The following is a 27,935-nucleotide window of genomic DNA, read 5'->3' on the forward strand; positions in this document are numbered from 1 at the left end:
ATGCATCCTTTATAATTACTATCCTATGTAAAAATATTTTGATTCGTTTGAATGATGACGAAATTGATGTAAAATGTGTTCTTTAAACTGCAGTTTCATTATATTATTTTTTTTCATGTTTCTTTTATACTGTTATTTATAAATATTAACATTTTAGTTATTTATATTTCTAAAAGAAAATCTCTGGATTATAAAATTACAGTTAGAAGCAACTGATATCCCTTCGCTAGTATTTATATAAATTTCGAGCAGAATTTTCTTCATAGAATTTGTCTAATTTATATTTCTTGGATTTATTAAATTCTCCTTTTAGAAAATAACTGCAGCATAATATCAGTTTTCGCGTTTTTGCTTTCAGAAAAGTTTCCGTATTTCTTCTTATATTCCCAACAATAAACAGAAAGTATTTCAAGGACTTCGGAAGTGTGCTCAAAGAGATGTTAAATAAATCTCAGAAAAAAACTTTACCGAGTGCTTCCGTTCTCTTATTCTTTCTACGATACAGTAACTGTTTATTTTATTTTCTGAGAGAGTTAATACTGTTAATGGACTTTTCTAGCACTTTTACAAAAGTTTCCTATTTTCAGGAGGAAAACCTGTTTTAGTTATTTTATCTCCTCTGTCTCAAATTAAAGCATGACTATCTTAAAGGAAGCTTTATTTTATAGCTTTCGATTCCAATCTCAGCTAAAATTCTTATCTCTTATATCAACACAGATCGATCATTTTCATCTCACAAAGATAGAACAATTTAAGTTTGTTTCTTTAAAACGAACTAATGTACGATTCCATTCAATTTTGATTAATTACATTCCTTAATGATGGACATGGAAGGTTGATATGAGCAGAACTTCTCGTCGGTTTCAGTTAAAACAAAGCACACGTTTGCAATAGATGCACTGTTGTTGTTACTTATGCTCACTTGTCTGACATAGCCAGCCCAAGCCCACGAAATTCCTCATGGTAAGAAGTGCCAAGATAAGGACGCCTGTCGTTGGCAACAGGCTTGAGCACCTTACATGTTTATGGAGAACACCTCGGTGGGGGATGGGTTCGAGGGTCTCCCAACCCTTTCCCCTTCCACCAAACCAGAGGAGAGGACTTTCGGCTCGTCGCATATTTGGAGTGCCCCATGACCCACCGACACTATACATTTACACATTTACATGCATTCATATCTTCTCCGGGATTCGAACTTGGGCCCTTTCGCACAGTAGTCAGCGACGCTAACCACTATACTGTATGGCCGGCAATAGATATATTTCTTGAATGTATCAAGCTTAAATACAACTCCACAGGAAGTTTACCAAATATTTACATTTAGGATTGACTGCATGGATCTGAAATATGCTGTGAAAGCTTTCAGCTTGATTCGAGGAATTCATTATTCTCTGTGTTACTGAATATTCCAAATACGGAAACCATCACCTTCTTGTATGCCGAAGTATTAAACGAATTAAGCATTAAATGGCTACTGCTAATTTGAATTATAATTTATATTTGCATATTTTTATCTTTCTTTCATACAGCTTTTCTAATTATTTACTGCAATGTTTTTAAAATGGGACTGAAAATTTCATTAGAATCTAAAATTTCAGAAATGCTATATTCAAAATTTTCTGATTTTATTTCAAAATTATGTTTTTCTTGTTTTAGTAACTCTGTAATATTTTTTCTAAAAAGGCTTTTCCACTGCTGAGATTTCCCTCTTTGAAGGCTGGATACACAAGATATAAAATATGTAATTCAAAATTACTAACTTTTGATTTTAATTTGGCTAGATCTCCTTCCTTAAATCAAAATTATGTTATATCTGAAAACTAATCCTCACTGTCTCATCTTATCCTTCTAGATTGCAGATGGCTCTCATGCAGTCGCAGAGCTCAAATTTTAAAGAAAGGAAAACGACCGTTGTTACGACTGCGCAATCTCTTTTCTCTATTTAACCTTGCTGTTGCTTACAGAGTGTCGCTTAGTCTCTGCTAGATGTTTTTCATTGTTCTGTAAATATAACCTGAAAACAAAGTTGTTCGCTTTCATACATGATGTTGTGTGAACAGTTTATATATATCAACGCTTGCTCTGCTAAGAAAAATAAAATTGTGAGTTCCAATCAGCGGCCATGGCTGTAAGTTCTTTTCCGTCCTCTCATAATAACTAACTACGCAGTTGTTTAATTCGAATCCTCAAGCCGTCTACAAAAGTTATATACATATATATAAACAACATAAACAAATCACATATATACATATATATATATTGTGTAAATAAAATAAATTAGTAGAAGCAGGGCAAATTTTATATGGAAGTCCAATTTTACCAATTTTGTTTATTAGCTGTAATATTAATATATACAATTATGTTAATATTATAACTAAAATGTATTACCAAGTTAAACTTAATCGGAACACACTGACAACAGTTCTTTAAAGTCCTAATGCTAATCCTAACCCAACCTCCTTCACTGGTTCCCCGGAGGATGTACTCGTGCCACAAGGCATCTCCCCAAAGTATCCAACACATGTTCTACGGAATTTAAATCAGGGAAGCACGCTGGCCAATCCATTCGAGTGATATCTTCACTTTTTAGTAGCTTCGGAACAGCAGGAGTCTGATGTGGCCGTGCATTGTTATCCATAAAAACGAAGTCTGCTCCAATGACACCTCGGAACAGACGCACATGGGGAAGGATCACCTCCTGACAATAGCGATCTTCGGTTACAGAACTTCTGTCGGAAACGTGGAGCTCTGTCCGCCCGTTTAGCATAATGTCTCTCCAGACGAGATCTTCAGAGCACTGTAACGGTCTCTTTCCGTGATGTTACTGAGATTAAACCGTATTCCGACCTCTCTCCAAAGCAATTTGTGTTGAGAATCGCTTGTGGCACTAAAACGACTTTCATCCGTAAGGAGGATAACACCCCATTGATGAGATCCCCAGTTTTTGCGCTTCTTGCACCACTGTAAACGATGACGCCGATGGCCAACTTTCAAAGGGATGCAGCGCTCAGGACGGCAGGCGAATAAGCCACCTTTTTGAAGGTGTCTGCACACAGTAAACCGCGACACTTGTCGCTCCGTTACTGTACACAGTTGTTGAACTATGGAGTTTGGTGACTGGTTTCGGGCTCTTTTCGCCTGCAGGACAATATATCGGTCATCCACTGCAGTTGTTTTCCTTGGGCGGCCACCACCAACCTTTCTAACAGCCGTATGTATGAATTGTAAGGCTTTCCAAGCGCGCGAAAAGACACTTTTGTTGATTCCGAACTCTTCAGCTATACTGGTCACACTTCGCCCCACTCCAGATTTTCGATCATTCTTCCACGTGTGAAGTCATCCAGATCATTTCTTCTAGCCAATTATTTCACGAAAGAACTCCCTGTACTTGCAGCGAATGTCTTTAATTGCGTCTCCATCCTTCCTTTTATGGTAGTCTCGAGTTGAGCGTGCCGACCGTACGCGTTTTGCGTACGCTCACGTAGCCTGTGACTTTTTTTTCTTGACATTTGCATACGCATGACCTTTCTACTGAATTGCGTGTTCATTGTACTGAACGCAAGAACCTCTTTTCTACAATTTAATGGCTATCTGATTAAAATTTACATTGTTGCTTAAGTTTCGCACACCAGTGTAGCTACTTGTAGCCCGAAAATGTGCAAATAATATATTATTGTTGTTGCAAATGGCCGGAAACTTGCAACTTAATGCATTCTGGGGAATGGCCAAAATCCTTTCGGTCATTTAGGTGCCTAATCCTCAAGAACGTGACCTATGGGTATCACAGAGGATGACCAAATTAAAGGAAAGAAGAAAGAGGAAAATTCCCCAGAAAAGGGACGTTGTGTCTCAAATTTGATGAAGAGCACCCTAGGTGATGTTTCCGAAGATCTCCCATCCATCTTTTAATATCACCAACCTCTCAAAAGGACTTTTGATGAAGATACCCGAATTGATCACAACGCATATAATTTGCACACAAGAACAAATTCGTGACACCAGTGCTATAGCATCATTGTTAACACAGTAAGTAGTGAAATTGCACAAATGGAAATTAAATACTTAATTATATAAACGAAACGAATTGGTAAGCTGTTACGTCCAGAAGATCTTTAGTTCGACCATTCTACGAGTATTTCAAATATTTAATTAGTGGTTTAGATTGTGTCGTTTTTATGATGGCTTACGAAAATTCGAAAAAATGGCAGCTTGTGGAAGAAACTGATTCCGAAAGCTTTGGTGAAAATGAGTCATATATAAATACAGGGAAGAGAAAGTCAATTGACCGTATTACACACTCTGCTATTATGCTTAAGGTGTTAATCTCTGTCCTTTGGAGGAGGAAATTTTGTGTGCATCACGCCCAACGCCCTGGAAGGCTGAACAGGATACATAATTTAAACCATTGTTGTCGAATTACATGGACATACAGACCCCTGAAGGAAATACATTGGAATCGTGTGTTGCTAGAAATGAGCTGTATATCAAAAGTTTAAAAGTTGCACTGCATAAATTATAGGATTACGTACATCAGTTTCATAGAAACTTAAACTGTGCGGAGTTTTTTCCAGGTTCTTTAGCAAATTTTGTAGCTGAAGTGTATGTTTACGACCATCGGATTCGAAAACAAAAGCTGGATAAAGACCTTGTAGGGTTTCTATTGTAACTGGAAGCTAGAGCCGATCCAACAAAATTTTTCACCTAAGGTAAAGCGGCGAATTCGCGCTCCTGTATACGATGCAATTTATCCGACAATTGGGGGCGGGGAGAAAAAATATATACATGCACAAAACAAGTTAAATATACCTTTATTTACCGAATAATCTAACACAATTGCTACTGGTAACAAGTATTTGGTTTACAGTCAAATATCAAAGAAAAATATTTCACTTACTTGATTTTAGAAAGAATTAAAAATCGAATATGGCGGTGTAATTTTACCAGCGGTAACGTTTTTTAAAGTATATAACGAATATATCTCTAGTCATTTATTTCAACCAGCAATGAAAGAAATATAATAACATGCTTTTAAAAACGTTTCACTCGCAATACTTTCTTGAAACTAAGAGCACTCTTATAAGGGATTAGAATAACATATTTAATTTAATGGTGGCTAATAGGGAACACTGGTACATGTCTGTTTCTTTAGAAAATTGTTTGGCACATATCCTATAACTAACAATACTTCGTATTTTAATATGAACTGTAATTTTATTACATAAATCCTGCAATAATTTTTCCCCCAATAAATTTATTACCTCCTCAAAATCCAAACTTTACTTTAGTCGATTAATCAGCGAGGCAGTTCTTTAATATTAACATACTGTTTATCATTCAAATCTATTATCATAGCAAGAAAGGCTTATTTGAGCTTGAAGAAAACTTTATTTGCTACCTAACTCTTGTTTAAATATGGCTAATAGACGGGCTGTCAGAAAATGGTTTCATAGATTGTCGTTCTCATCATGCCCTTACAATAAGCATAGATTTAAAATTAATAAGATTCAGTTCTTTACTTTTATCCAGCTCATGAGCTACCTAAGAGGTTTCAACGCGTGAACTTTTGCAAACGTTCAGTGCTTTGACAGTGATATTCATTCTCATTAATGAGCAAGTTTACCAGTCTGGTCTAAGTGATATTTATATTTTGATTTCATTTTCGTTTTTCAAATCTTTAAATTAACAGCTTTATCACATTCACTTATTTCCCTTCCTTCATATTTCAATCTTTCCAAAACTGTATTTTTTAGAATTCCTTTTACAAGAACAGGTTTTTTTAAATATATATTTTATACTGATTACCTTATAATCAACATAGAGGAACTAAACTTCCGAAACATGTTTCTTGATGTCAATATCAGTTATATTAAAATTAGGCACAACGGTTTGTCTTAAATCTTCCAACATCCTTTTATATGTTAATTTTATTTCATTATATAGAATAAAATAAGTCAAAAACGAAAGAGAAAGAAGTCATGTCTTACCTTAGATATATTTGCATTCCAGGCATAACAAAGAATGAGATAGACTAATGCACAATTCATTTAATCGGTCCAGGAATGTGTTTCAGAAATAATTGTGAGTAGAATCAACTGCACAGTTCCATCGCAGATTCAATATGGACACAACCTCGCACCATGGGTCTCGTTCAACAACAAATTTTACACAAATAAAGAAAAAGCCCGGTAATATGGTACATTTCATCCGCAAACAGTTTCATTTGATCTTTCGATGCTATTCTATTCGGGCTGGCAAAGAGCATAACCTTTGTCTTCTGCAACAAAGGTTAGGCTGTTGCTATACTACATAATCTCAATTTGTAAAGTTTGGATAGTTTGCTATGGCGACGTAAAACCTGTAAAATAGTTCAAACTAAAGAATGATAGTAGGGAATATTAACGCGGCTCCTTCTTGGCAAATTTAGTCTATGCAGCTGATTGCAACAAGCTTAAATTAAATTCAACAGTATACACATTGATGCACACCTCAGCACTTTTGAGAAAAATTAGATTTATAAATTATTCGCTTAATAGCTGGAGGATTTATAAGAATTGAAATTCTTTCACTGCTTCTTGATGGGTTTCCATCAAGTCAAATGAGAATTTCGTTTTCAGAATGAATTTCTAAATTGTGTAGCTAATTTGGCGCCCCATCTAGTTGTTCGCCTGAGGCAAATGCCTCACATACCTCACCCTTGTCCCGGCTCTGGCTAGAGTTAAAAGTCCTGCAGGCTTTATTAGACCAATTGGACTTAAACCAATATATGCTAATCCGAAATCCAAAAACAAGTATAAATAAAGAACAAAACTAATAGTCATTTAAACAGACTAAAAAACCGGTACATTCCCGATTATGCTAAACTATACTTTTAGTATCAAGAAAATGAAAAACTTTATATATATATATATCTATTTATATATATGCACATAAATATATGTAAAGTAAGAAATTTAGAGCCAATTTTTCACGAAGACCAAAAATTGAAAGTCATTAATTAATTTCAAATAATCCTATAAATGCAATGAAGAATTTAATAAAAGTTAAAATCAAAACTCTTCAAACAAGCAATACCCCAATTCAAAAAATCAATGAAATTTAAAGAAAAGCGAACATAATAGAAGAGGAATTCAATCAAATTCAGTGCCACTTCGTCAGGAGGAGGGACATTGAAATCAATTGAAATCTCTCTTCCACAAAATTCTTGCTTTTCTGTACCCAGAATTACCCGATGAACTATTTCAATGTATTTTAATTATAATAGTTCACCCGAAAATTCTGGTTCCTCCCCAAAGTAAAGAAAAAAACAAAGTAAATTATAATTACAATCTCGTAAGTTAAATAAAAAGAATTCTACTTAAAGAGACGAAAACATAAGTGAAAAATAAAATACTTTACTGAAACATTCAAATCAAAATTTTACCTTTCAACAACGAGCACATAATCCAAAGAATTTAGCACGTTATAATATGATATCCGTTTATAGATTTTAAATCCCTAGTTGGTTTATTAATAACAGAATAAATTTAAAAGAAAAACTGAATATTTTACTCTTTGAGGAAAGACAAAACAGCCACGAAGAAGATAAAAATATTAGTTCGGTCAATAGTAACACATTTATTTTAGATCCCTGATTTTTTTAATTAAATTTGAAAGACAAATATATTGGACACAAAATTCCTTTCCATCGAACAGTTTTCTGATTAAATTTAAAACATAAGTAGCTTACGCTTTGCAGAGTGGCAATACAAAGCTGCTTTACATATGACGGATGGCACACATCCTTAGCGCGTTACATAATAGATTATTTACATACACGGTACATTCATAGGTATGCTTATTTATTGTTACATGTATGTGCATATTTTATTACAGGTACGTGTGTATATTGTTATAGACGTGTATATTTGTTTATATATCTATATGTGTTACAAACATATGCGCAGTAACACGTATTGTATGTACTGTATACAAAAAAATACGTAAGTGTATTTTACAAGTACCAGATCAATAGGTATAAGTGTATGATGACGGTAACCTTAAATGAGAGGAATTTTAATCTTAGATTCTGGCTGTCATAAAACTGAGTCGTCATAAGTCAGGATATCGCAAGTTGAAGACTACCTGTGTATGTATATACGCACAGAGAAAAGGAAGGCAGAAACAGAGAGTCGTAAAGATAATAAAATCGATTAGTAGAGTTTTACGTGACTCGCACATTTCTCTTTTCATACTTAATTAATTACTACAACGCAGTTTAGTACTATCTTGGGAATGATACCGTAGCTTAGCGTTTCTAGGATAAAGTGATTTGTATTTAGGCTGAATGCGAAGAAATCAGGTAAATTACTCTGCAACCAACCTTTTCAACAGCTGCGAATGGAATAAAGGAGTCTAATATAAAATGGTTCGTGTTTAGCCACTCGAGGTTTGGTTTTCCGGTCTAATTTGCATAAATTTCCAAAAATAATAAACCTAAGAATATACCACATCATTGAATATTGTTAAGTAATCAAGTCATCTTCATATAATAGAAAGTTTGTAAATTTTTCGCTATGTTACTGTAAGATTCTACGTAAATTACTTTTGTGGTTAGATCTGAACTGTGAAGCATTCGCTAAATTCAAAATGTAACAATAACAAAACATACTATACAGTAATTAGGATTTTTCGATGCTGGAGAAATGAAAAATGAGCAATGCCCTCGCCAGGACTCAAACCTGGCCCTCTCGAATACACGCCGAGTGTGCTAATTGTTACACCACGAAGGCATGCTGAAAGGAGGGAAAACATTTGCCAGGACTGCACCATACCTACCTACCTACCTTATACTATACCCCCCTTTTAAAAGGCGACTGGGGATTAGGGGACCCAATCGCCAAAACCTGGTGGCCAAGAACAATCATCCACCGCTTTTTAGTTTGGGCACCACTGTAGAGTCATTAGTTTATTTGAATCAGGAGACATGTAAAGTGACCAATGCCCTCGCGAAAACTCCAACCTGTACTTGTCGAATACGTGCTGAGTGTACTACCGCTACACCACGAAGGCGCAACACTACTTTTCTTGAGTTGACGTTTTACACATTTATGGAAAACTAGTCCATTAATTTTCAAGTTATATTAAAGACATTTGAAATCCAATTCAAAAATATTAAGAGCTTTTAGCGCATAAAATATTTTATGTGCGTACCTTTTATCAGATTAATTTTAGCACTTAATGTTCTGCGAAAATATTGACAGTCACATATAATTGTCGTTAAAGAAACAGAAAAAAGTAGGAGATGCAAACTATTTACGTTTCTTTTTGATCAACCTCAGCCCCAGTTTAAACGTGTGCTAAAATTGCCGTCTGTCCTTATGGCATACATTTGAGTATACATACGACAATGGTCACTTCAACACATGCACATAGCACATGTTTAAGTACATGTGACTTAATTTCAAAGTATCTATCAGAAATAAATTAGTAACCCCCAATTCTCTAACGAACTGAATAATACTTTAAATTATCAGGAGCAACCAACGTGCTTGTGTCTTGCACAATGTTCAGTCCCCAATGAATAATAATAATTATAATAATAATAATCGACTAATTTTTTATGTGTTAATATCAACTTAAATTCTCGTCAAACGGAGATAACTGAACGTTTTTGACTGCTGAATGTTAATGTTAACTCTTTGAAGCACCGAGAGAAGTAAAGTTTTTTTGACCTATTAATGATCTCCCTCAGATTGTTTATGATTAATCTCATTTTCGAAAACATTACTTATAAACGTAAATACTGATTAGCTGAGTGCGTCTGTACCGCTTTAAGATCGAAACGTCAATTTATTTTCATTTTCATATGTACACATATATACTTTTAAACATAATCGTTTGTTTCTGTGTTTGTAATATGTCTTGTTATCTCAAATAGTGTCGATGTTACAATCAGAACTAAAGTAACAGTAAACTATGTTAGGCAATTCATGCCATAAAATTCATTTGTTTGTAATATTTTAAAACTATTATTAAAATATTGTTATAATATCTTAAAACTAGCATTAAAATATCGTTATAATATTTTCCAGTCCGTGAGAGCTTTGTTAAACTAGGATATGTACATATCGTAGTAAGGGTAGCTTAACAGGCTGTCACTTCCCTAATCACTTGCTTACCAGTTTAAAATAAAAAAACAACTACCCCATCTTACCTTACATACTACAGTTACATAGATGATTCATTTTCATAGGGTTGGATCTTGGAAAACGTGATGCTACATTTCTAAAAACGTGAAATGTGCTTAATATATGAAATATGCATAGAATTATATAAAATGTGATTAATTTTTTGAACCGTTTAATGTATTCTTTATGTAGATCCTTGAGCATTGTAGTCTACGTTCTGTATGTAATAAAGATTATCCAGCATTCTTCTAGTTTGCACTATGTAACTGTAGTATTATGTGAGATTTATGGGTGTTGAGCTTCGAGTACGGCACTTAAAATAGTTTTTTGCAGTAAACATTGTTAAGTAATATGGGTAAAAAATGTCATTTATTCGTTGTACTAGTTTGCGTATGAAAAATGTCATTTATTCGTTGTACTAGTTTGCGTATGAAAAGTTCTATTTTCAGAAAAAATACCAGAAATGTATCAAATCATGTGATACAACTGGTTGGGTTTCAAGTTTGACTGGAGTGATATAACTTTACATAAGAATATTTAAAATTTTCTATGTGAATTGAGATTTTGGAAATAGTTTTCTATTTTTCATATTGTTCCTTTGATACTAAGTCTTCAAGCTCTTATGAGATATCATTATTATTCACAAATTTTCATGAAATATTTGATTTTTTCCCTTGAACGTTTTAGTGTCATTTAGTAAGCATCTGCAATTAAATTCGTACATGCGTTCGTGCGCATGTACAGATCAGTAACTTTTTGTTTCTCTCCAAGGTTAGAATGGGCAATTTCCGTTATAGCATATGCCAATATAACCAAGAAAAATTTTAATTTATTTGATTCCAACAAAAGTCTTTACTCATGGAAAGAAAAAAGGCGTTCCATAAAAGTTTAATTTAGTCGTCATCAAATGAAAAAAAAATTCTTCTTTCATTAATTTCTGAAACATTTTTTAAAAGGTGAAATTTAAACTATTAACTGCTTTTACTTGTACTTGCTTTCCCCTATCTGGTACATAACTTCCTGTCTCCAGCACATGGTTAGTAAAAGAAATCAAATATCAAGAGCTACGAAAGTAAAATTCGCAATCCATGACTCAGCATTTTCCTTTGAAACTGTCAGAAAAGAGCTGCATTAGGGACATTTTATTGTTTTCTTTTATTGAATGCGAAAATATTGTTTTCAAGATTTTCTGTGTCTATTTTTGTTATTAAGGATAATTTTACAGCATTTAACTTAGATATGAAAAATGGTAGATTGCCGATTAGACGGAAACAACGTTCAGATTTAGCCCAAAACCACAGTTCATCTGACATCATTAAAATTAGCATAGGAAAGAGGAATAATCGATATGCTATTTAACAGGAAATTACCGTTAAGAATTAACCTGTATTTAAAAGCAGTTTAATAAAAAAAAATAAGTTCATTTGACTACGTAAATTCAAAACAACAAGAAACACACCTCAAAGTAGAAAGAACGAAGCTTTTATTTATATAACTCTGATGTTTCGAGAGAAGTCACTGGGAAACAAAAGATTTACTGTTGCATATTTGACTTATTTCTTCGGGTTTGCAATTATACATTAGAAAAAAAAATGAATGAGTATGCTGAGGATGTAGTCCGCTTGTAGAAGTTTTTATAAGTTTCTAAACAGTTATTTTAATATTTAAGCATGCTTTACTGTCTATTCTCGTTTCCCACCTACTATTCCCTACCAGAATAAGTTTTTATTATCGCAGTGCATGTAAATGAGGTATCAAAGGGTATTTAAAGGAAGGTTTCGCTTACTTCAGCAGAAGAGCTTTAGAGTCTTTAGCAGCGTGTGTTTGCCGTCAGGCTATATATATATATATATATATATATATATATATATTGTTTAAAGCTAACTATGCTCGCCGTATTGAACGTGCCTGCTGATATTAGCCGGTTAATTTAATTAACAGCCAACTACGTTAGATAACTTTGTACATCTTCGGTTAAGTTCAATTTAGTTTAGCATTAGATTAATTTCTTATTTTTTTATCTTGAGTTAAAGTGCCAGGCTTTTCTGTAAGTCCGTGAAAGTCACCATCAGTGTTCTCAGTTTGAGATAATAAAACGTGAGTTTAACTCTTCCCTGGACTTTTCATTTATACACTTGCACCCAATGATAAGTCGCTACATAGTTGAACAAGGTTTCTACTAAGTTAAGCACAGACAAAGTAGTTAGAAACATTACAAGCTGATCAATGTTCACGTTTACAAATTGTTAAGTGTTGCCATTTTCTTTATATTCGCTATATTATTTATACTTGGGATGTGAAAGTATCTGAACTATTAACTCTGGATATCTTCACCTATGAAAATTGTTACTGCTTGGAGTTAAAAAAAAAAAAAATGGTTCCAAATTTTTGTTTAATTTTTTTGTTCTTTTGGCCTCTTTATTTACAAAGTTTACAATGTTTACAAAAAGTTTACAAAATTTACAATGAAATGTTAACACAACAGTATCTGAAAACATTAGAAATACCAAAATATGTAATTTAATTATACTTAAATCTGAAGTTGAGGGTGGCAACGATTTGTACAGTTATTTGAAATGGAAGGCTAAGTTTTAAACATTTTATTTTGTTACACTACTTATACTCGCTTAGATGAGTGGTTTATGCAGATTTTACTGGCAAGCGGCCTAGTGTAAACTGAGACAAAAAATTAAAATCGCAAGACGTCTAGTTGAGAGACGTTTGGCTGTTGTGTCAAACACTCATCTTGCCTTGCTTCAGAAGCCGCTGCCTCCAGTAAAAATATTGTCTTTAGTCCAGATTCGGGTGTTACGTTGGTAAGCGGTTGCACGGATTTTTGGCAATTTACTTTGCAGCCATCTTGAGAAACGCTGTTTTTACGTATTTTACGCAAAGTATTCGAAACTTTACTCTGCGTAAAAAAAAAAATAATAAATATCGTTAAAAATAATGGATTAATTTTTTGTTGAAAACATTATTTTTTAAGACGGCAGGCAAATGTAAATAAATACATTTACTACAAGTATAAAAGCGAAGTAAGGTTAAATTCTTACTATCATATAGCAAAGAAATAGAATACAAACACCGCTATAAAAACATTGCGTCAACGTGTGATTGTATTAAAATATTACTTAAATTGGATATCGAATTAAAAACCATCATACCAACGTCTAAAAGAATTAAAATATTACTTACATTCAAATACTTTAAAATAAGTAAATAAGAACGCTTCGTACATTAAAGCTAAAATTATAGCAATTAGAAGTTTACTGACATTAAAAAAGCCTTCCCTGTCGTAAGGGATCGTGCGAAATTAGAAACACGGAACTTTTCAGTATATATCAGCAAAGAATCGAAAACCTCTCAAGCTTTATTTTAAGAAAAATTCACGTCTTCAAACTCTTGTATGGAAACCGTCCGGATCCTGAGATAATTCAAGTGATTTTGCCGAGGTTACTGCCCCAAGTGCAAGACTTTATTGAATTAAGAAATCCGACTACACTGGAAAAGTTATTTGAGCTAGCAATCCAGTTTGAAAGTAGAAGAACGGCGGACATTGAAAGAAGACGCCAATATCAACAGCGAAACCAATTTGGTGCGCCAAGACTACAGCAAACTCAAGCACACGGCTACGGAAGCAAAGCGAATCAGTGGGCAAGGAAACCCGAGCATTCAAAAACAGCCGGCGAACGTCGACAGTTCAATAGCACTCCAGGAAAAAAGTCTCAAGGCCAGTGGAAAAAGAAGGAAAGCACGGAAATGAAAAATAATTTAAACTAAAACGGATTTCTGCTGACTGGAGGGTGCGGAAATCCGAAGGCCACGAAAACCCCTCTTCATTCAAGTTAAATACAGTAATGGTGAAAAATTTGACTCTTACGAAGATTGAAGTGTTGGTGAATAATATCCCAGCCACCGCACTTCTGGATACAGGCGCGCAGTGTTCCTGTGTGGCAGAAGAATTTTTCGGAAATACCGCATATATAATTCGGATAATACGACAGTGTTAGCGGCGCAAGGAGAAAAATGTAAGTGTATGGATAAATTACCGCTGTATGTCCGTATCAAGGACGAACAAGTTAAGGTGATGTTTTTCATAGTAAAGAATCTGCAAGCACATATTATTTTAGGAATAGATTTTCTTTCAGAGGCACAAGCAACGCTGGATTTTAATGAAGCGTCCCTTAAGCTGACGATGAAACCAGTTCGTGGAGAAAAGGCTGAACCGCCGATGTTAAATCTTGACCACCTGCCTAATGACGAGCAACGAAGAATCCGATAAGTGGTAAGTGAATTTGCTTCGTTATTTAGTGATATTCCAGGAGTTACTCAGGTTACTAACCATAGTATTGACACCGGAGATTCAATGCCAGTTCGCCACAAAGCATACCGGTATGATAAGAATAAGGAAAAAATTATAGAATGGCATATCACCGATATGCTACGTAAAAAGATCATAACGCCCATCTCAAGTAGTTATGCTAGCCCGGTGGTTTTATGTAAGAAAAATAATGACTATCCTTTGACACATCCAAAAAGGTGGAGATTCGCAATTGACTACCGTAAATTAAACTCCATAACTAAATAGCCGGTATATCCGTTACCTATTATTGAAGAAATTCTAAGGAACATAACATCCACCAAGTATATGACGACTTTAGACTTAACGACTGGTTATTTTCAAATAAGGGTTAGGCCTGAGGACGTGCCTAAGACTGCTTTTATAACCAAGTCTGGCACTTATGCATTTTTGCGTATGCCGTTTGGCCTTTCAGGGGCACCGGCAACATTTCAGCGATGTATGGACATTGTGTTAAGGCCTGTTCTTGGGAAGTCCACATTTATCTATTTAGACGATATCATTATTACTAGTGATAATCTCGACCAACATGTACAGGATTTAAGACAGGTGTTTTCTTTATTAAATGAGGCCGGTCTAAAAGTTAATGTCGAAAAGTGCAAATTTGCAGCCCCTGAATTAAAATATTTAAGTTACAAAATATCTCAGAAAGGAATCGAGACAGACGAATTAAAAATAATCGCTGTACAAAAGTATCCGCCGCCAAATACGGCGAAAAAGCTCTCTTCTTTTCTAGAACTTTGTTCATATTATAGGTCCTTTAGAAAAGATTTTGCAGCTATTGCTGAGCCATTGTTAAAAATAAAAAGGAAAAAGGCAAGATTCTCGTCGACGGCCGAAGCCAATTGTGCTTTCGAAAAATTAAAACAAGCATTAACGCAAGCCCCTGTGTTGAAATTTCCTGAAAAGGATGAGAATTTAGAAATTTCAGCGGATGCTTCGGATTATGCGGTAGGAGCGGTACTTTCGCAAAATCAGCAGCCCGTGGCATTTTTTAGCCGAACTTTAAATCAAACACAAAGAAACTATTCCGCAACCGAGAGAGAGGCACTTGCAGTTCTGTTAGCAGTGCAAAAGTTCCGAGTCTATTTTGGAAAGGCGCCAATAACAGTGTACTCTGATCATGCGGCGGTAACTAGATTGTACTCAGGGAAAAACTTATCCCCAAGGTTAATAATATGGGCACTCAAGCTACAAGAATATAATCTGGTAATCAAGCATACCCCCGGAAAGGAAAATATCGTAGCAGATGCCCTATCCAGAATTAAAATAGATGAAGAAGGTAATACTGTAAAGGTGGCAATGCTCACAGCATGTACAATAAATTCCCGAGAAACTGTAATAACCGAACTGGGTAAGGATCCTGAGTTTGGAAGCATTTATGAGTATTTAAAGGATCCTGAAAATTTTAGCCACCAAGATATTGTGGCGATAAGAAATAGGGCGGCCCATTACGAACTAATAGATGGTCTATTATTTTATACAAAAACTACAAATTCCAACAACGAATTTCGACCTGTTATCCCAGTTAGTCTTAGATTAAATATCCTGCAGGAGTTACACGACTGCCCTTTAGCTTCTCATGCTGGTATTCGAAAAACTATCCAACGCGTACGCGAGGCAGTCTATTTTCCTGAACTGCAAAATTTAACAAGGGCGTATGTCCATTCCTGCCCAACATGTCAAGCAGTTAATTATATTAATTTCCGCCCGGCCGGGTTTCTAAATAGTATTAAATCCGAATTTTCAAATGAAATAATTGGCATCGATTTATTGGGCCCTTTCCCAAAAAGTCAGTTAAATAAAAGTCGCTATCTCCTTGTTATGGTTGATCATTTTAGTAAGTGGACCGAAATTGTTCCCTTAAAACGAGCCTCCACGAAATTAGTTACTGATTCTACTTTAAATAAATATATTTTAAAATACGGGGCGCCCCTAAAAGTTATATCGGATAATGGTTCTCAATTTGTAAGTAATGTATTTGAAGACATGTGCCAAAAACTGGGCATACGTCATTTAAAAATGGTCCCGTATCGGCCGCAATCAAATATAGCCGAACGGGTCAATAGAAATATAGTGAAAATTATCCGTAGTTATGTTAAAAATTTTCATAAAAGCTGGGATAACTATGTCAATGAATTTGCTTTCGCCCTTAGGACCGCAAAACATGATACAATGGGCAAAACTCTTGCTGAGTTATTTTTAGGCAGAAAGATTATAACGCCGTTAGATAAATTATTTTATGTGCAACAAAGAGCCCCAGAATTTAAAATGGGTGATATAGAAAAACTAATTAAAAAAGCAAAAAAGAATACGGAAGTAGCACAGAGAAAACAAAAGCTGTATTACGACTTGAAACGACGGGGAGTAACTTATAAAGTAGGGGATGAAGTATTAAAAATTAAGCATTCACTTTCTTCAGCACCAGAAGATAAAACTGCCAAATTTTTTCCACAATTTGAAGGACCATATGTCATAGAAAAAATAACTCACGCTGTAGTAGTGTTAAAAGCCAGAAATGGTGAAACCTGCTCCGCAAACATTGATCAAATCAAACCCTACTATGATCGTAATAAAATGCAAATTTTCAAAGATCTTTTGCAGGATCCGGCACGGCAGACACCGCAGGCACAAGCTCCAGAGGTGGAACAACGACAAGTACAAGGGCAAGCCATTAAGAGGCAGGAGCAAATGAAAAGAAAGTTTCCCCGCGGGAAAATTGAAGGTAACAAGAAAAAGAAGCCGTTCCACCGTCCAGAAAAGAGAGCTCACGAACACCCCCACAATGAAGAAGGGAGAAGGACGACGTATGCAAAGAGAGCCAGGAGAAATGACGGCAACTATAACCTGGCTCTAAAACGGAAGATCTACTCATCCGACAGGACTCTCCGCAGCAAATGTCGCCGAACTGCGGAAGGGCCACCAGCGGCGGAGGAAAAGTTACAAGGAAAATTTGAACGGCCAGCAACGAGGTCCAAGCAGGAAGACGAAAGAAGTTTCTCGGTTCCGCCAAGACCAGCTGCCATCAAACGGCCAAGACCACAGGCAGAGGCGAAAAAGAAGGTATTCAAGGGTGACCGAACTGGAAAAAAAGAAAGCTTCTAGAGGAAGGCACTGAAGGGCGAGCCCGCACACGAAGGAGGATAAATCAAACAAGAATCTACGCTACTTTCCAGGACTGGGCTCAGAAAAGAATGTCCGAATATCACAAAGATAAGTAAAATTTTATGTTACTTTGCAAACTTAAGTTAATCTTTCATGCTTACTGCAAGTGGCAGATTTCAAGAAGTTTTACCTCATGCGAGGTCTACCTTTATCGCCAAAAGGGCGAGAAATGAGTTGTTACCGATTTTGGTATTATGTTTTTCAATTACTCGCGTGTAAAACTAAAGTTGATGTATAATAGTGATGTGTAAAGACTTAAATATTGTAAAAGTTATTGTATAAATTTTATTTAAAACTTTCTGGCAAAAAAGAAGTTTTAGTCTAAAAGACTTTTTGAAATGTAGTATTTCAATGTAGAAAAATTGGCACTTGCTTTGAAAAGAATAGAAGTTAACAACGTACTACTAATGTATGTTTTCAAATGCATAAAATTAACGGCATGTTAATATGTTCTTATATACAATGTGAACTGTTATTTTAAATGTTAAGAAATACCATGATATGGTAAAAGTGAAAGTAATGTTAAATTTTTTTTTATTCGTGTGACTGTAAAAAGACTAAATTATGATGAATATGTGTTAAAGTTTGAATGAATGTAGTTAGGCTCTCTGACGCTACACTTCAGAGTTAGCCACTTTCAGAATAGTACCTCAGGGTTTAGAGTTGAAGTTAGGGTGTGTTACGAGGTCTTGGTATGTTGAATTTTTAACACGTTAGTGCTTTAATTGTAGGAGGAAGTGTTGAACACGTAGACATAAACACATTCGTGTTTGGTGTTCTTTTACAACACATGTCAGAGAGCACGGGGAGAGATAATTAAAATAGTCATGAATGAAATAAGAATGTTAAGAGAAATATAATTATACATTTTACTTGCCATTTCATTGTGTAACATTTCATTAAACTAGTTTTCCTTCCAGATATCTGGAAGGAACCAGATTTGAATAAAAGTTCCTGTTTAGATGCAGTACAGATGAAAAAATTGCGTGTCCTGGGAGCTGCTATTGTAAAAACAAATTTCTTTCTTTTAAATTTCTATTTTCTAGCGAAAAATGTTTGTAAAAGATTGGCCTCGCGTTAGATTCTAGAGCTAAAAGTTTTCAACAAGGTCGTTTTAGACCTCAGTTTCAAACTAATTAACTCTGGCGGGAAGTATGTAAGGATCTTAAGTTTTACTAACGTTTATTTTATTTTAAATCTTTACTATTACTTCTTATTTTCTACTTCCGGCCAGAATTATAAGCGTTAACGTATTTATGCAAAGTTTGTCTGGCGAACGCCAAGTATTTAAGTTGTGGCTTTTTGCCAAGCGAGAGAGAGGAAGCAGTTAGTCGAAGCAGGCCGCTTACCTTAGAAGTTTTACTCAGTTGCTGGTTGCCTTCCAGGCCAGAGGTTTAATCCTCTTGATAATTTTTAAACGGATTGTAGTGTTCACAGTTCTCTGTACTACATACGGCTTCCTGTTAATATAAGGCCAATCTTACACGTTTATTATTTCAAAGTTAAGAGTTTAGTTTTATTTTTATATTCTTACGTTTAGACCACAAGTAGTGGGTCTTTGTATTCCGAAGTACGGAAATTATTGTAAATAGAGAAAAATAAAGGGTTTTGTATACCCTTCTTGTGTATCCTGTCTACTTCCCACAGTTATTGAACATAGCTTTAGTAAGCTCTCTGTTCCGAGTCAGGTCCTTGCATGTTCCCGAAGAAAGTAAGACTACTAAAAATGATCCGTAACTTCTGGAATGACCTGATTAATGATGCATAAGTATTAAATATAGCTACTGTAAACACAAATATTAAGCTTTAAATGTTGATACAAATTAAGGAATTATGATAATATATTTTTTAACATCATGTTGCGCAAATAAGAAAGGTGTGATATTCTTGTAGTTTGTGAAAATAATAAATATAATTCCATAACCGGAATAATCGTGGTATTTATTTCCTGGAATCAAATTTCCTTAAACTAAATCTTATATTTTTCTAGACTGTTGTTTGACACATAAGGCATTTTCCCGCTCCTTTCCGCGTGCCTCCGCGGTGTAATTGGAAGCACACTCGACGTGCATTTGAGAGGTCCAGAGTTCGAGTTCCGGCGACCCCAATGCACATTTCTTCAGTTTTCTGACATAAAAATTTTTTCAAAGACTGCAATAGTGGTGCCCTAACTAAAAGGCAGGGGTAATAATTCGTCACTACCAGAATTTGGCTATTGAGTCTCCTGATCCCCAGTCGCCTTTTAAAAGAGGGTTAATAAGGTATTTCTTCCCTTCTTCCAGCATGCTTTCGTGGTGTAACGGTAGCACACTCGGCGCGTATTCGAGAGGTCTAGGTTCGAGTCCCGGCGAGGGCATTGCTCATTTTTCATGTGTCCTGTTTCAAAATAGCCTAATGACTCTATAGTATTATATTTTGTGTAACACAGAATAATTGCTTAAATACATGTTTTTATTACTATTATATTAGAATAAAACAGTTGCTACAAATTACTTCTTGCGCTTTCAAAACCATCATATTTTAATACGTATTTAACATTCACTTGAATTGCCTAATTTTCTGTATATTTTGTAGACATCAGAGATAGGTTACTTATTTTATTTTTTTCCTGTTGTTGGCAAAAATTATTAAGGCAAAAATATGGATTATCCTCTTATTCGCATATTCCTTTGTTGGCAGATCTATCCATTCCCTCCCTTGTGTGTGTTTTTTTTTCTCTTTTTCCTCATTTCTTCCTCAGGTAAGTCAATTAGCTTCAAGAAATGAGTGCTAAGTACTTTCACGATGCCTTCATTTGATCAATGAATATCCTTAATATATGCATCTTGACGGGATGATTTTCTGGCTGATTCCTTCTGGAAGAAGTGCCAAGAATACTTTTCGCCCGTTCACTGATGGAACAAAAAAGACGGCTTTGGATAAAAGTCATGCAATACGCTTAACCTATTGTTGCTAAATCTTATCTGTTAATGCCCAAAAAATTAATAAACTTTGAAGTTTTATATATTTTTAAACGAAAAAAAATTATGCAAAAGCAACTCATTTTTCTGAAAAGAATTTTTTACCGTAATATAATCACCTGTGATAGTCTCTGAAATTACTCTGAAACGTTTGACGCCATCGGCACGTCTATTTGTGTTTATGCCAAGCAGAGATTGCCATAAAGCACAAATAACCTCCTGCTTACTGTCGTAATGAATCCCCCTTAGTGATTCTTTCATTTTTCGGCGCAGCGATTACAATCACAAGAACTGACGTCGGAACACTATGTCTAACACATCCCGACAGAACAGTTCTCAAGACAAATTTTCCAGTACCTCCAGTTTCCACTGTCGCAAGATATCCATGGCAGCCATCGCCTTACGACACAGTACATTGCTATGGAGAAGGATGGTATTTGTGACCTAAGAAATTTGCATCCAGCACTCAGAAGAAAGGGATGACACATGTTGATGACTGGTGAAGGAGAGCGGGGAAACCTGATGTCTAACATAGTTTAAAAAATGTATGTCTCATGTTTGTGTTCACGCCACGCCCATGTTTCAAATCTACTGAACGTTCTCAGCAGTAACAATGCTTACATCAGCTGAACATGACTAACTAATGAACTTACGAACAATTTATTTAACTGTTAAGAACTTTAATTCATGAAGTAACAGCAGTACAATATAAAATAACAGTGCCGTTATGACGAAACAGCAATAAATACTACTTTTTGTTTAATTTTTTCCCTATATGTTTAATTTTATGTTCTGTGTTATGTGAATGTATGTATTGTAAATCCACGTTGTATGTGTATATTGTAAGTAATGCATAATTTATGGTGTTATGTGTATATGCTATGTTTCATAATTCTATATGAATCCCAGGGATGCCACGCTGGACTACTAACACCATTATAACCAATGTAAAACCAATAACTATGCAATATCTTGCGCTTGAAGTATATAAACTCCCAGGGCGGCTCTCTTGTTGCCCCTGGGAGCTGTTGCTCTGGATCCTCCATAACAATGAGTGGAGTCATAAATCAAGCCTGTTGTCAGGGTGGTGTTGAGTAGAACTGGAACAACCACCATACTTAATTAGTATACATACATCGGACTATGTTATCTTTGGCAAAATAAATTGCAATAACAGAGAGGAGTTAATTAGGAGGAAAAAGAGAGAGGAGCAATAATATCGCTGCTTCCGGGCGTTTCCTGTGCAGTTACAACAGGATTGGGATTGCTGGATGATGTACAGCTTCTTCCAATAATTTGGAAAAAATTGGTAGACATACCAGGCGATTATATAGAGTGATTGTAAGTATTTGTAGCTATCGTAATAGATCTTCTAGGAATATTGAAGTGTTATGCACATTTAATCCAGCACTATGTAATCGAATCTCAATTTCTAAAATTAGAGTTACATTAGTTAGTCGAGTCTAAAATGTAACGAATATTCTCCGCTAACATAACGATTTCTCATACTTAAAACAAGAGAAAAATACACTGCCTTTTAGCGGACTTTCCCTGGCAGTATGCGAAATACTTGGACCTGTGAATGTCCGCTATAAAAAGGTTCAGTTGTACAGATATTCATTGTGTGAACACTGTAAAATATATCCTAATTCCCCATTAGCACACTAACGAAATCAAAGGTTCAATTCGTTAAGAGGCAGCATCTGTTAAAATGGGAGTCCATTGGTCTCGTACTCTCGTACTGCGATGAATACGAACATTGGGGAACTATCCGTTAATGGAGAGTGTTGCTAAATTAGAGTGGTCGTTAACGGAGTTTCGACTCTGCATACTAATCTTTTAAAAAGGAAAAAAAATTTTTTTAATGATCAGCTTTCCATTTCACTGATTCAGTATTACTTTTTTGTCTCGTGATTAAGATAAGGATGGTTTTCTTGAAGAAGTTCCTTTATTTTAGTACCTGTGATTAAGGCGATTTTTCACAAACGCTACAAAACAAATCTTTAAATAATTGGTAGACTAGAAATTTGTGAAAAGTCGTGTTAGACTTACTTACTGCTAATACACATTCTTTCCAAAAGCGATTTTAATATTTTTAAAGTATCACGGAAAAGTTTTTTTTCCAGCACGCTAGAATATTTAGCTATTTTTAAATGACAGAAGAAAGCAAAAAAACTAGAACTGAATGCCTCTTTCAGAATTTCGTTCCTTAATGGAATAGTAGGCAGTTTTAATAGTATTGATTCGCAACTATGTGATATCAGGTTATAAACAAGAAGGAAAGTTTAAACTTTTTTTACTTGAAAATATAACTTTATTTAATTAGGTATCGTCTGTTTTTGTCGATTACATTTTGCCATCTTTCAGGCAGTGTCATGTTCATAAAACCTCTGATTTTTTGTCCATAAAAAACTGAATTAAATTACATTTTACATCATCAGCGTCATTAAATACAGGAGTTCTGCATGGAACGAAATAAATAGAAATCTGAAGGCGCAATGATCAATGTGATCTGAAGGCGTATATGATCTGAAGGCGTATATGATCAATGTGACAACACATCCCAGCTCAGCTTCAGTACTTTTTTGGTGAGTGACCAAAGATGTGTGGCGCTTTGCATTATTATGTTAGAAAACAACAGCCTTACGATTTCCCAATTATGGCCGCTTTCTTGAACTGCATCTCTCAGAGTTGGTGAGTTGTTGAACGTGGACATTTAAATTAATCGTTTAGGCTTTGGCAAAAGTTTAAAGTGCAGAATTCCTTTAAAATCCCACCAAACTGATAGCATAATCTTTTTTTTTTTTTTCGATAATATCAGCTTTTGATGTTTAGGTTGTTTCATCCTTCTTCATCCAAGATCTTTTTCGATTAGCATTTCTATAAACTATCCACCTTTCATCTCCCGTAATCAATCGTTTTAGTAATGGATTTATTTCGTTGCGTTTCAGAATCGAATCTCGGATGCTAATGCGTTTGCGTCAAATAAATTTCCTTAAGCCCATAAATTATGGACCCATAAGTTAAGTTTCTTAACATAACCAAGCTGTTTCATTTTTTAATATACCTACGTATGCGATACATATAGAGCTTCTCTGCAATATCACGTATTGTTCTATGATGATCTGAATCGATAAGTGTCTTGATATGGCTCTCATCAACTTTAGTTCGACTGCCAGATCATTGCGCATTTCTGAGTGAAAACTCACTTAAAATTTGAATTTTTGTAATCGCCAACTTTTATAATTTTTGCAGGTGTAATATTTTTCTCCGGGTCGCCAAACCGGTATATTGATAAATGATCCTGCTTCCCGTAGCAATGGGTCCGGGTTTGAATCCCAGAAAAGAATATCCGTCCCTTCATGGGACGCAACGGAGGCCATCTTTTAGGCGCTTTCATAATAAAATGACCACGACTTCCGGCTTTTGTAGTTGCGCAAGGTTAATGGCTATTAAATTAAAGTTCCATGCCATTAAAAAATATATATATTTTTCTCCGGATTTGTGAATAAGCGTGTGTACTTTTCTTCTAAATTTTTTCTTGATTTCAATCCCACGTAAATAACAAAAATGACTAAACATAAGTATGAATTAGAGAAAAGTGAATTTACTTACATTGAAGTTATGGTAACATGAAGGAGACTGAATAGTATATTCTATGTTACCTTAACTTTCTTTCATGTTACCATCGTGGTTATTCATACAATGAATGAGAATTGAAGTATTGAATTTAATTAAACTCAAATTATTAAATTTCGCTAAATTATGTCAATGGTATTTAATTAAAAATTATTATATTATTGCCTGCCACTGCGGATTATTATACGACAGCCACTGCGGATTAGTGGCTGTCGTATTAAACAATCAATTAGGATGAGAAAAAAAATCACAATTTATGATAAATAATTATAAATATTCGTATATAATGCACAGCGCAATAAATAGTTCAAGGAGAACGTAGGTATTAAGCAACTTCTCCTCAGCGCATTAAAATTATTGTAAATTATGTATCACTTACAGTGTAAACTTTAAACGCAAACTGAATTCTCTTTAAATCCAAAACTTTAGAGCTAATTAATAAACAATTCGTCCAGAGTCTCAAAGATATATTTATAATGTACTACAGAGGTTTCGAGAAAAACTGCTCCTACATTTACGAAATTTTTTTTGGAAATTTCGAATCTTCCAAAAAGTCTCCAAGTTGGTACGAATTTGTCATATGCTGTCAAGGCTCGAATGGAGCGTCTTCACCTATATCTCGCGTTCTAATAAGGATATTTTTATAATTTAAACTTTGATGGGTTCAAAAGTGAAAGATCTATTATTTTACTTTCAGATTCTTGATTTCACTGAAGACAGATTCCTATGCTTCCGTTCGTTCCTTTCGTTTACAAGACCTTCTTTCACAAGCTCCAGCCCTTCGTAAAGTAACCATCAACATTGAGGAGTCTACGTTATCCCACCAAGTTCAGAGGGCTTTTGGAACCAAACTGAGAGAATTAGTTATTACTGGTTCCAACCTGCAAAGGATATTGCCTGATGCTTTCGCTGGTTTATCCACGCATGAACTTACGATACGAATTAGTGGCACTTTAGTGAACAAATTCCCGGATGGATTGTTACGCTACCTTCCAGACGTTCGTTACCTTACTTTGGATTTTAGGAACAACCAGCTTACGACGATGGGCCCTGAAGTTCTTGCAGCTGTAACGAAAGAAGGATCAGATATTCATCAAACACAGCATATAACAGGTAACTTATTCATATAAACATAGAATGCAAAAACGTTAAGTGATAGTCACATATTTAAACTTTAACAATACACTGCTCTATGTACATTGTCAAACAGTATTACATGATATAACAGAAGATAAAAAAGTACGATAAAAAACTAACTGAAATATCACTTTATCATCCGAAACACATCTATTCAATTGCTTAATAATCAAATTCCAGTATATCCTAAGGGTATACTGGCTGTGTTCCAGATACGTTCTCTGAAGATAGGGAAGTGTCTTGTCAGTGAGACATTCCAAAGACGGGAGAAGAGTGTTCTGTGTCTAGTAAGTGCCAGCGACAGTCTGTGTGGGTAGGAGAAGTTTCCGATCAACGGAAAGTTATATGTCTGTGGACCATCCAAGCCAATAGCGAAGTTTCTGGTCGGTAGGATATCCGATCTATGGGGATGAGGAAAGTTTCCTACCAGCGGTATATCTCAGATACGGTCCGTGAGAAGTTGTCTATTGGTTGGACGTCCCAACGACGGTTTGTGGAAGTCTGTCATGGAACGACTCAGTGACGCGCACTGTAATGTAATATACGAGTGTGCTACAACCCTTTAGGCTGATAATAATCGGCTTCGTCATTAAAGCAGCACACCCAACAGAAACAAACAGGAATACAGTCAAAAAGATCAAAACAAAAGCTTAAAACACAGATTCAAACAGGAATACAGTAAAAAATATCAAACCAAAATTCCCAGTATTGTTTTATTGCCATTTATAAAATTATCAAATCTTTGTAAATCTAAACTCTTTACTGCGGCAGTAGAATTCCCTTATGTTACCATGTTTTTTCCTAATATGTAGCAGTAATACACAGTCTTCGACGAAATGTCTTGCATTGCCTTTAACACTACAAAAACTACAAAGGCTGTTTTTTGTAAATTAAATCTATTCAGGTACGCTGGGAATCCTCCGTATTCAGTAATTATTTGATTTTAAACAAAATCACATATCATTCGATGTTTTTGGAAACTTCAAAGTTCAACAAATAATCTTTCCTTTTTCACAAAATGTCCCATTTCCCTTTCCAGCAATCATAATAGAAATCCTTGATTTTGCTAATAACATTTTTTTTGACGGGAAGTGTATCCTGTCAGTGGGATCTACCACTAGATGTCTATGTGAGCAACTGTTCTAATGCTGGGAAGTCGCAGCCACTCTTTTGGGGGCTTTCCTTCGGTGGGATGTCCAAGCGAAGTTTTATGAAGAATTTTCCTGTTAATGGAAGATATCTGCAGGGAGAAATGTCTTTTCGGTGGCACGTTCCAGCGACAGACCATCGCTGGAATTTGCTAACGACATAATACATCCACCCTACACGTAGTCGCTGAACATCCTATCAACAGCACTATTCCTCCCATAAAAACCGTCCTACAGACAGAAAAAATTCCCATTCAGTGGGGCATCTCGCCAATACGAAACTTCTTTTCCACAAACCGTCTCTGGGCGTCCCAACTACTAATTTCCTACTTCGCAGATTATATACAAATTCATATGCGTAAATGCGCATGATAAAACCATTACTTTTTTATAGTCATGTTAGACTATGAACCATTGTATTACATTGCGAATAAATTATCTATGAATATATTAGCTTTATGAATTCGATACTTATAGGGCGGGACAAAGTTTTATAAACGCTTAATCTATTGACCTTAATAGAAATGACTCTGTAATTAGTATATTTTAATTCATATTGAAGCAAACGTTCCGTAAATGAATTTTTGAAGAAAATGAGATTAGTAAACAAGTCTTTTCTGTGTATCATATTTTTATATGGTTATTTCAGGTGGAGTTCTATTGGAAGAAAATCCTTGGAGTTGCAGCTGCGAGCTTCTGTGGCTCGGACGATGGTTGAGGCGGTGGCTTCGAGAAACATTTCATGTGCATTTGCTCAGCGTAGAAGCAGCTCTGTATGTCAGCAGTGTTTCCAGAAAAGCCACATGTCTGGTACAAGGATCTAACATCAGCCTAGCTATAATAGACTTAAAACAGTCCGATGTCAAATGCGAAAAAACTGTTAATAAGGCCGCCATTTCTGTTTCTTCCTTTTGGACATTTTTTACCATTGTCATAGGTTTGCGTTTTGCACAATATGCTCAAGCGTAATCCTTGTGAAGTTTCCATTGTATTAAGAATAGTGAAACATTTATGGATTTGAAATAAATAAAACTTTTTAACTAAAGAAATTCAATGAAATAAATCATTTATTATTTTTTACTTATGCATTATTTTAATTAATCTAACTACCAATATTTTAACAGAAACATTGATAACTGCTGTTAGGTGCAAGACGTTAATGAAAGAAAACTAGTAAAGGACGGAACATGGTAGATTATTAAAGGTTGAAATCTTAGTTGTGGATCAGTTTAAAAATATTTTTTTATCTCGTGATTGAAAAACTATAATATTAGATGTTTTTGTACATAATCACCATGAGCATATTCTCAGACATACGTAATAAGTGACTTATATAAATTTACTCTAACATAATGAGCAA

General features: G+C 35.0%; 1 protein-coding gene across 3 annotated transcripts in view; it reads left to right on the plus strand.

Moving 5' to 3' along the window:
* Positions 1-27,621, plus strand: part of LOC118193271 (uncharacterized) — an 86,202-nt gene extending 58,581 nt beyond the window's left edge. For all 3 annotated transcript variants that reach the window (XM_085814041.1, XM_035364325.2, XM_085814042.1), the window contains 2 exons: positions 24,988-25,403; positions 27,225-27,621. In XM_085814041.1, coding sequence (XP_085670167.1) covers positions 24,988-25,403; positions 27,225-27,544 — 736 coding nt within the window. In that variant the 3' untranslated portion in view covers positions 27,545-27,621. The remainder of the gene's footprint in view (positions 1-24,987; positions 25,404-27,224) is intronic.
* Positions 27,622-27,935: the final 314 nt, after the last annotated feature.

This window comes from Stegodyphus dumicola, chromosome 3 (assembly GCF_044657685.1).
Source record: "Stegodyphus dumicola isolate Sdum_Otavi_A_Nest chromosome 3, ASM4465768v1".
Taxonomy (NCBI): domain Eukaryota; kingdom Metazoa; phylum Arthropoda; class Arachnida; order Araneae; family Eresidae; genus Stegodyphus; species Stegodyphus dumicola.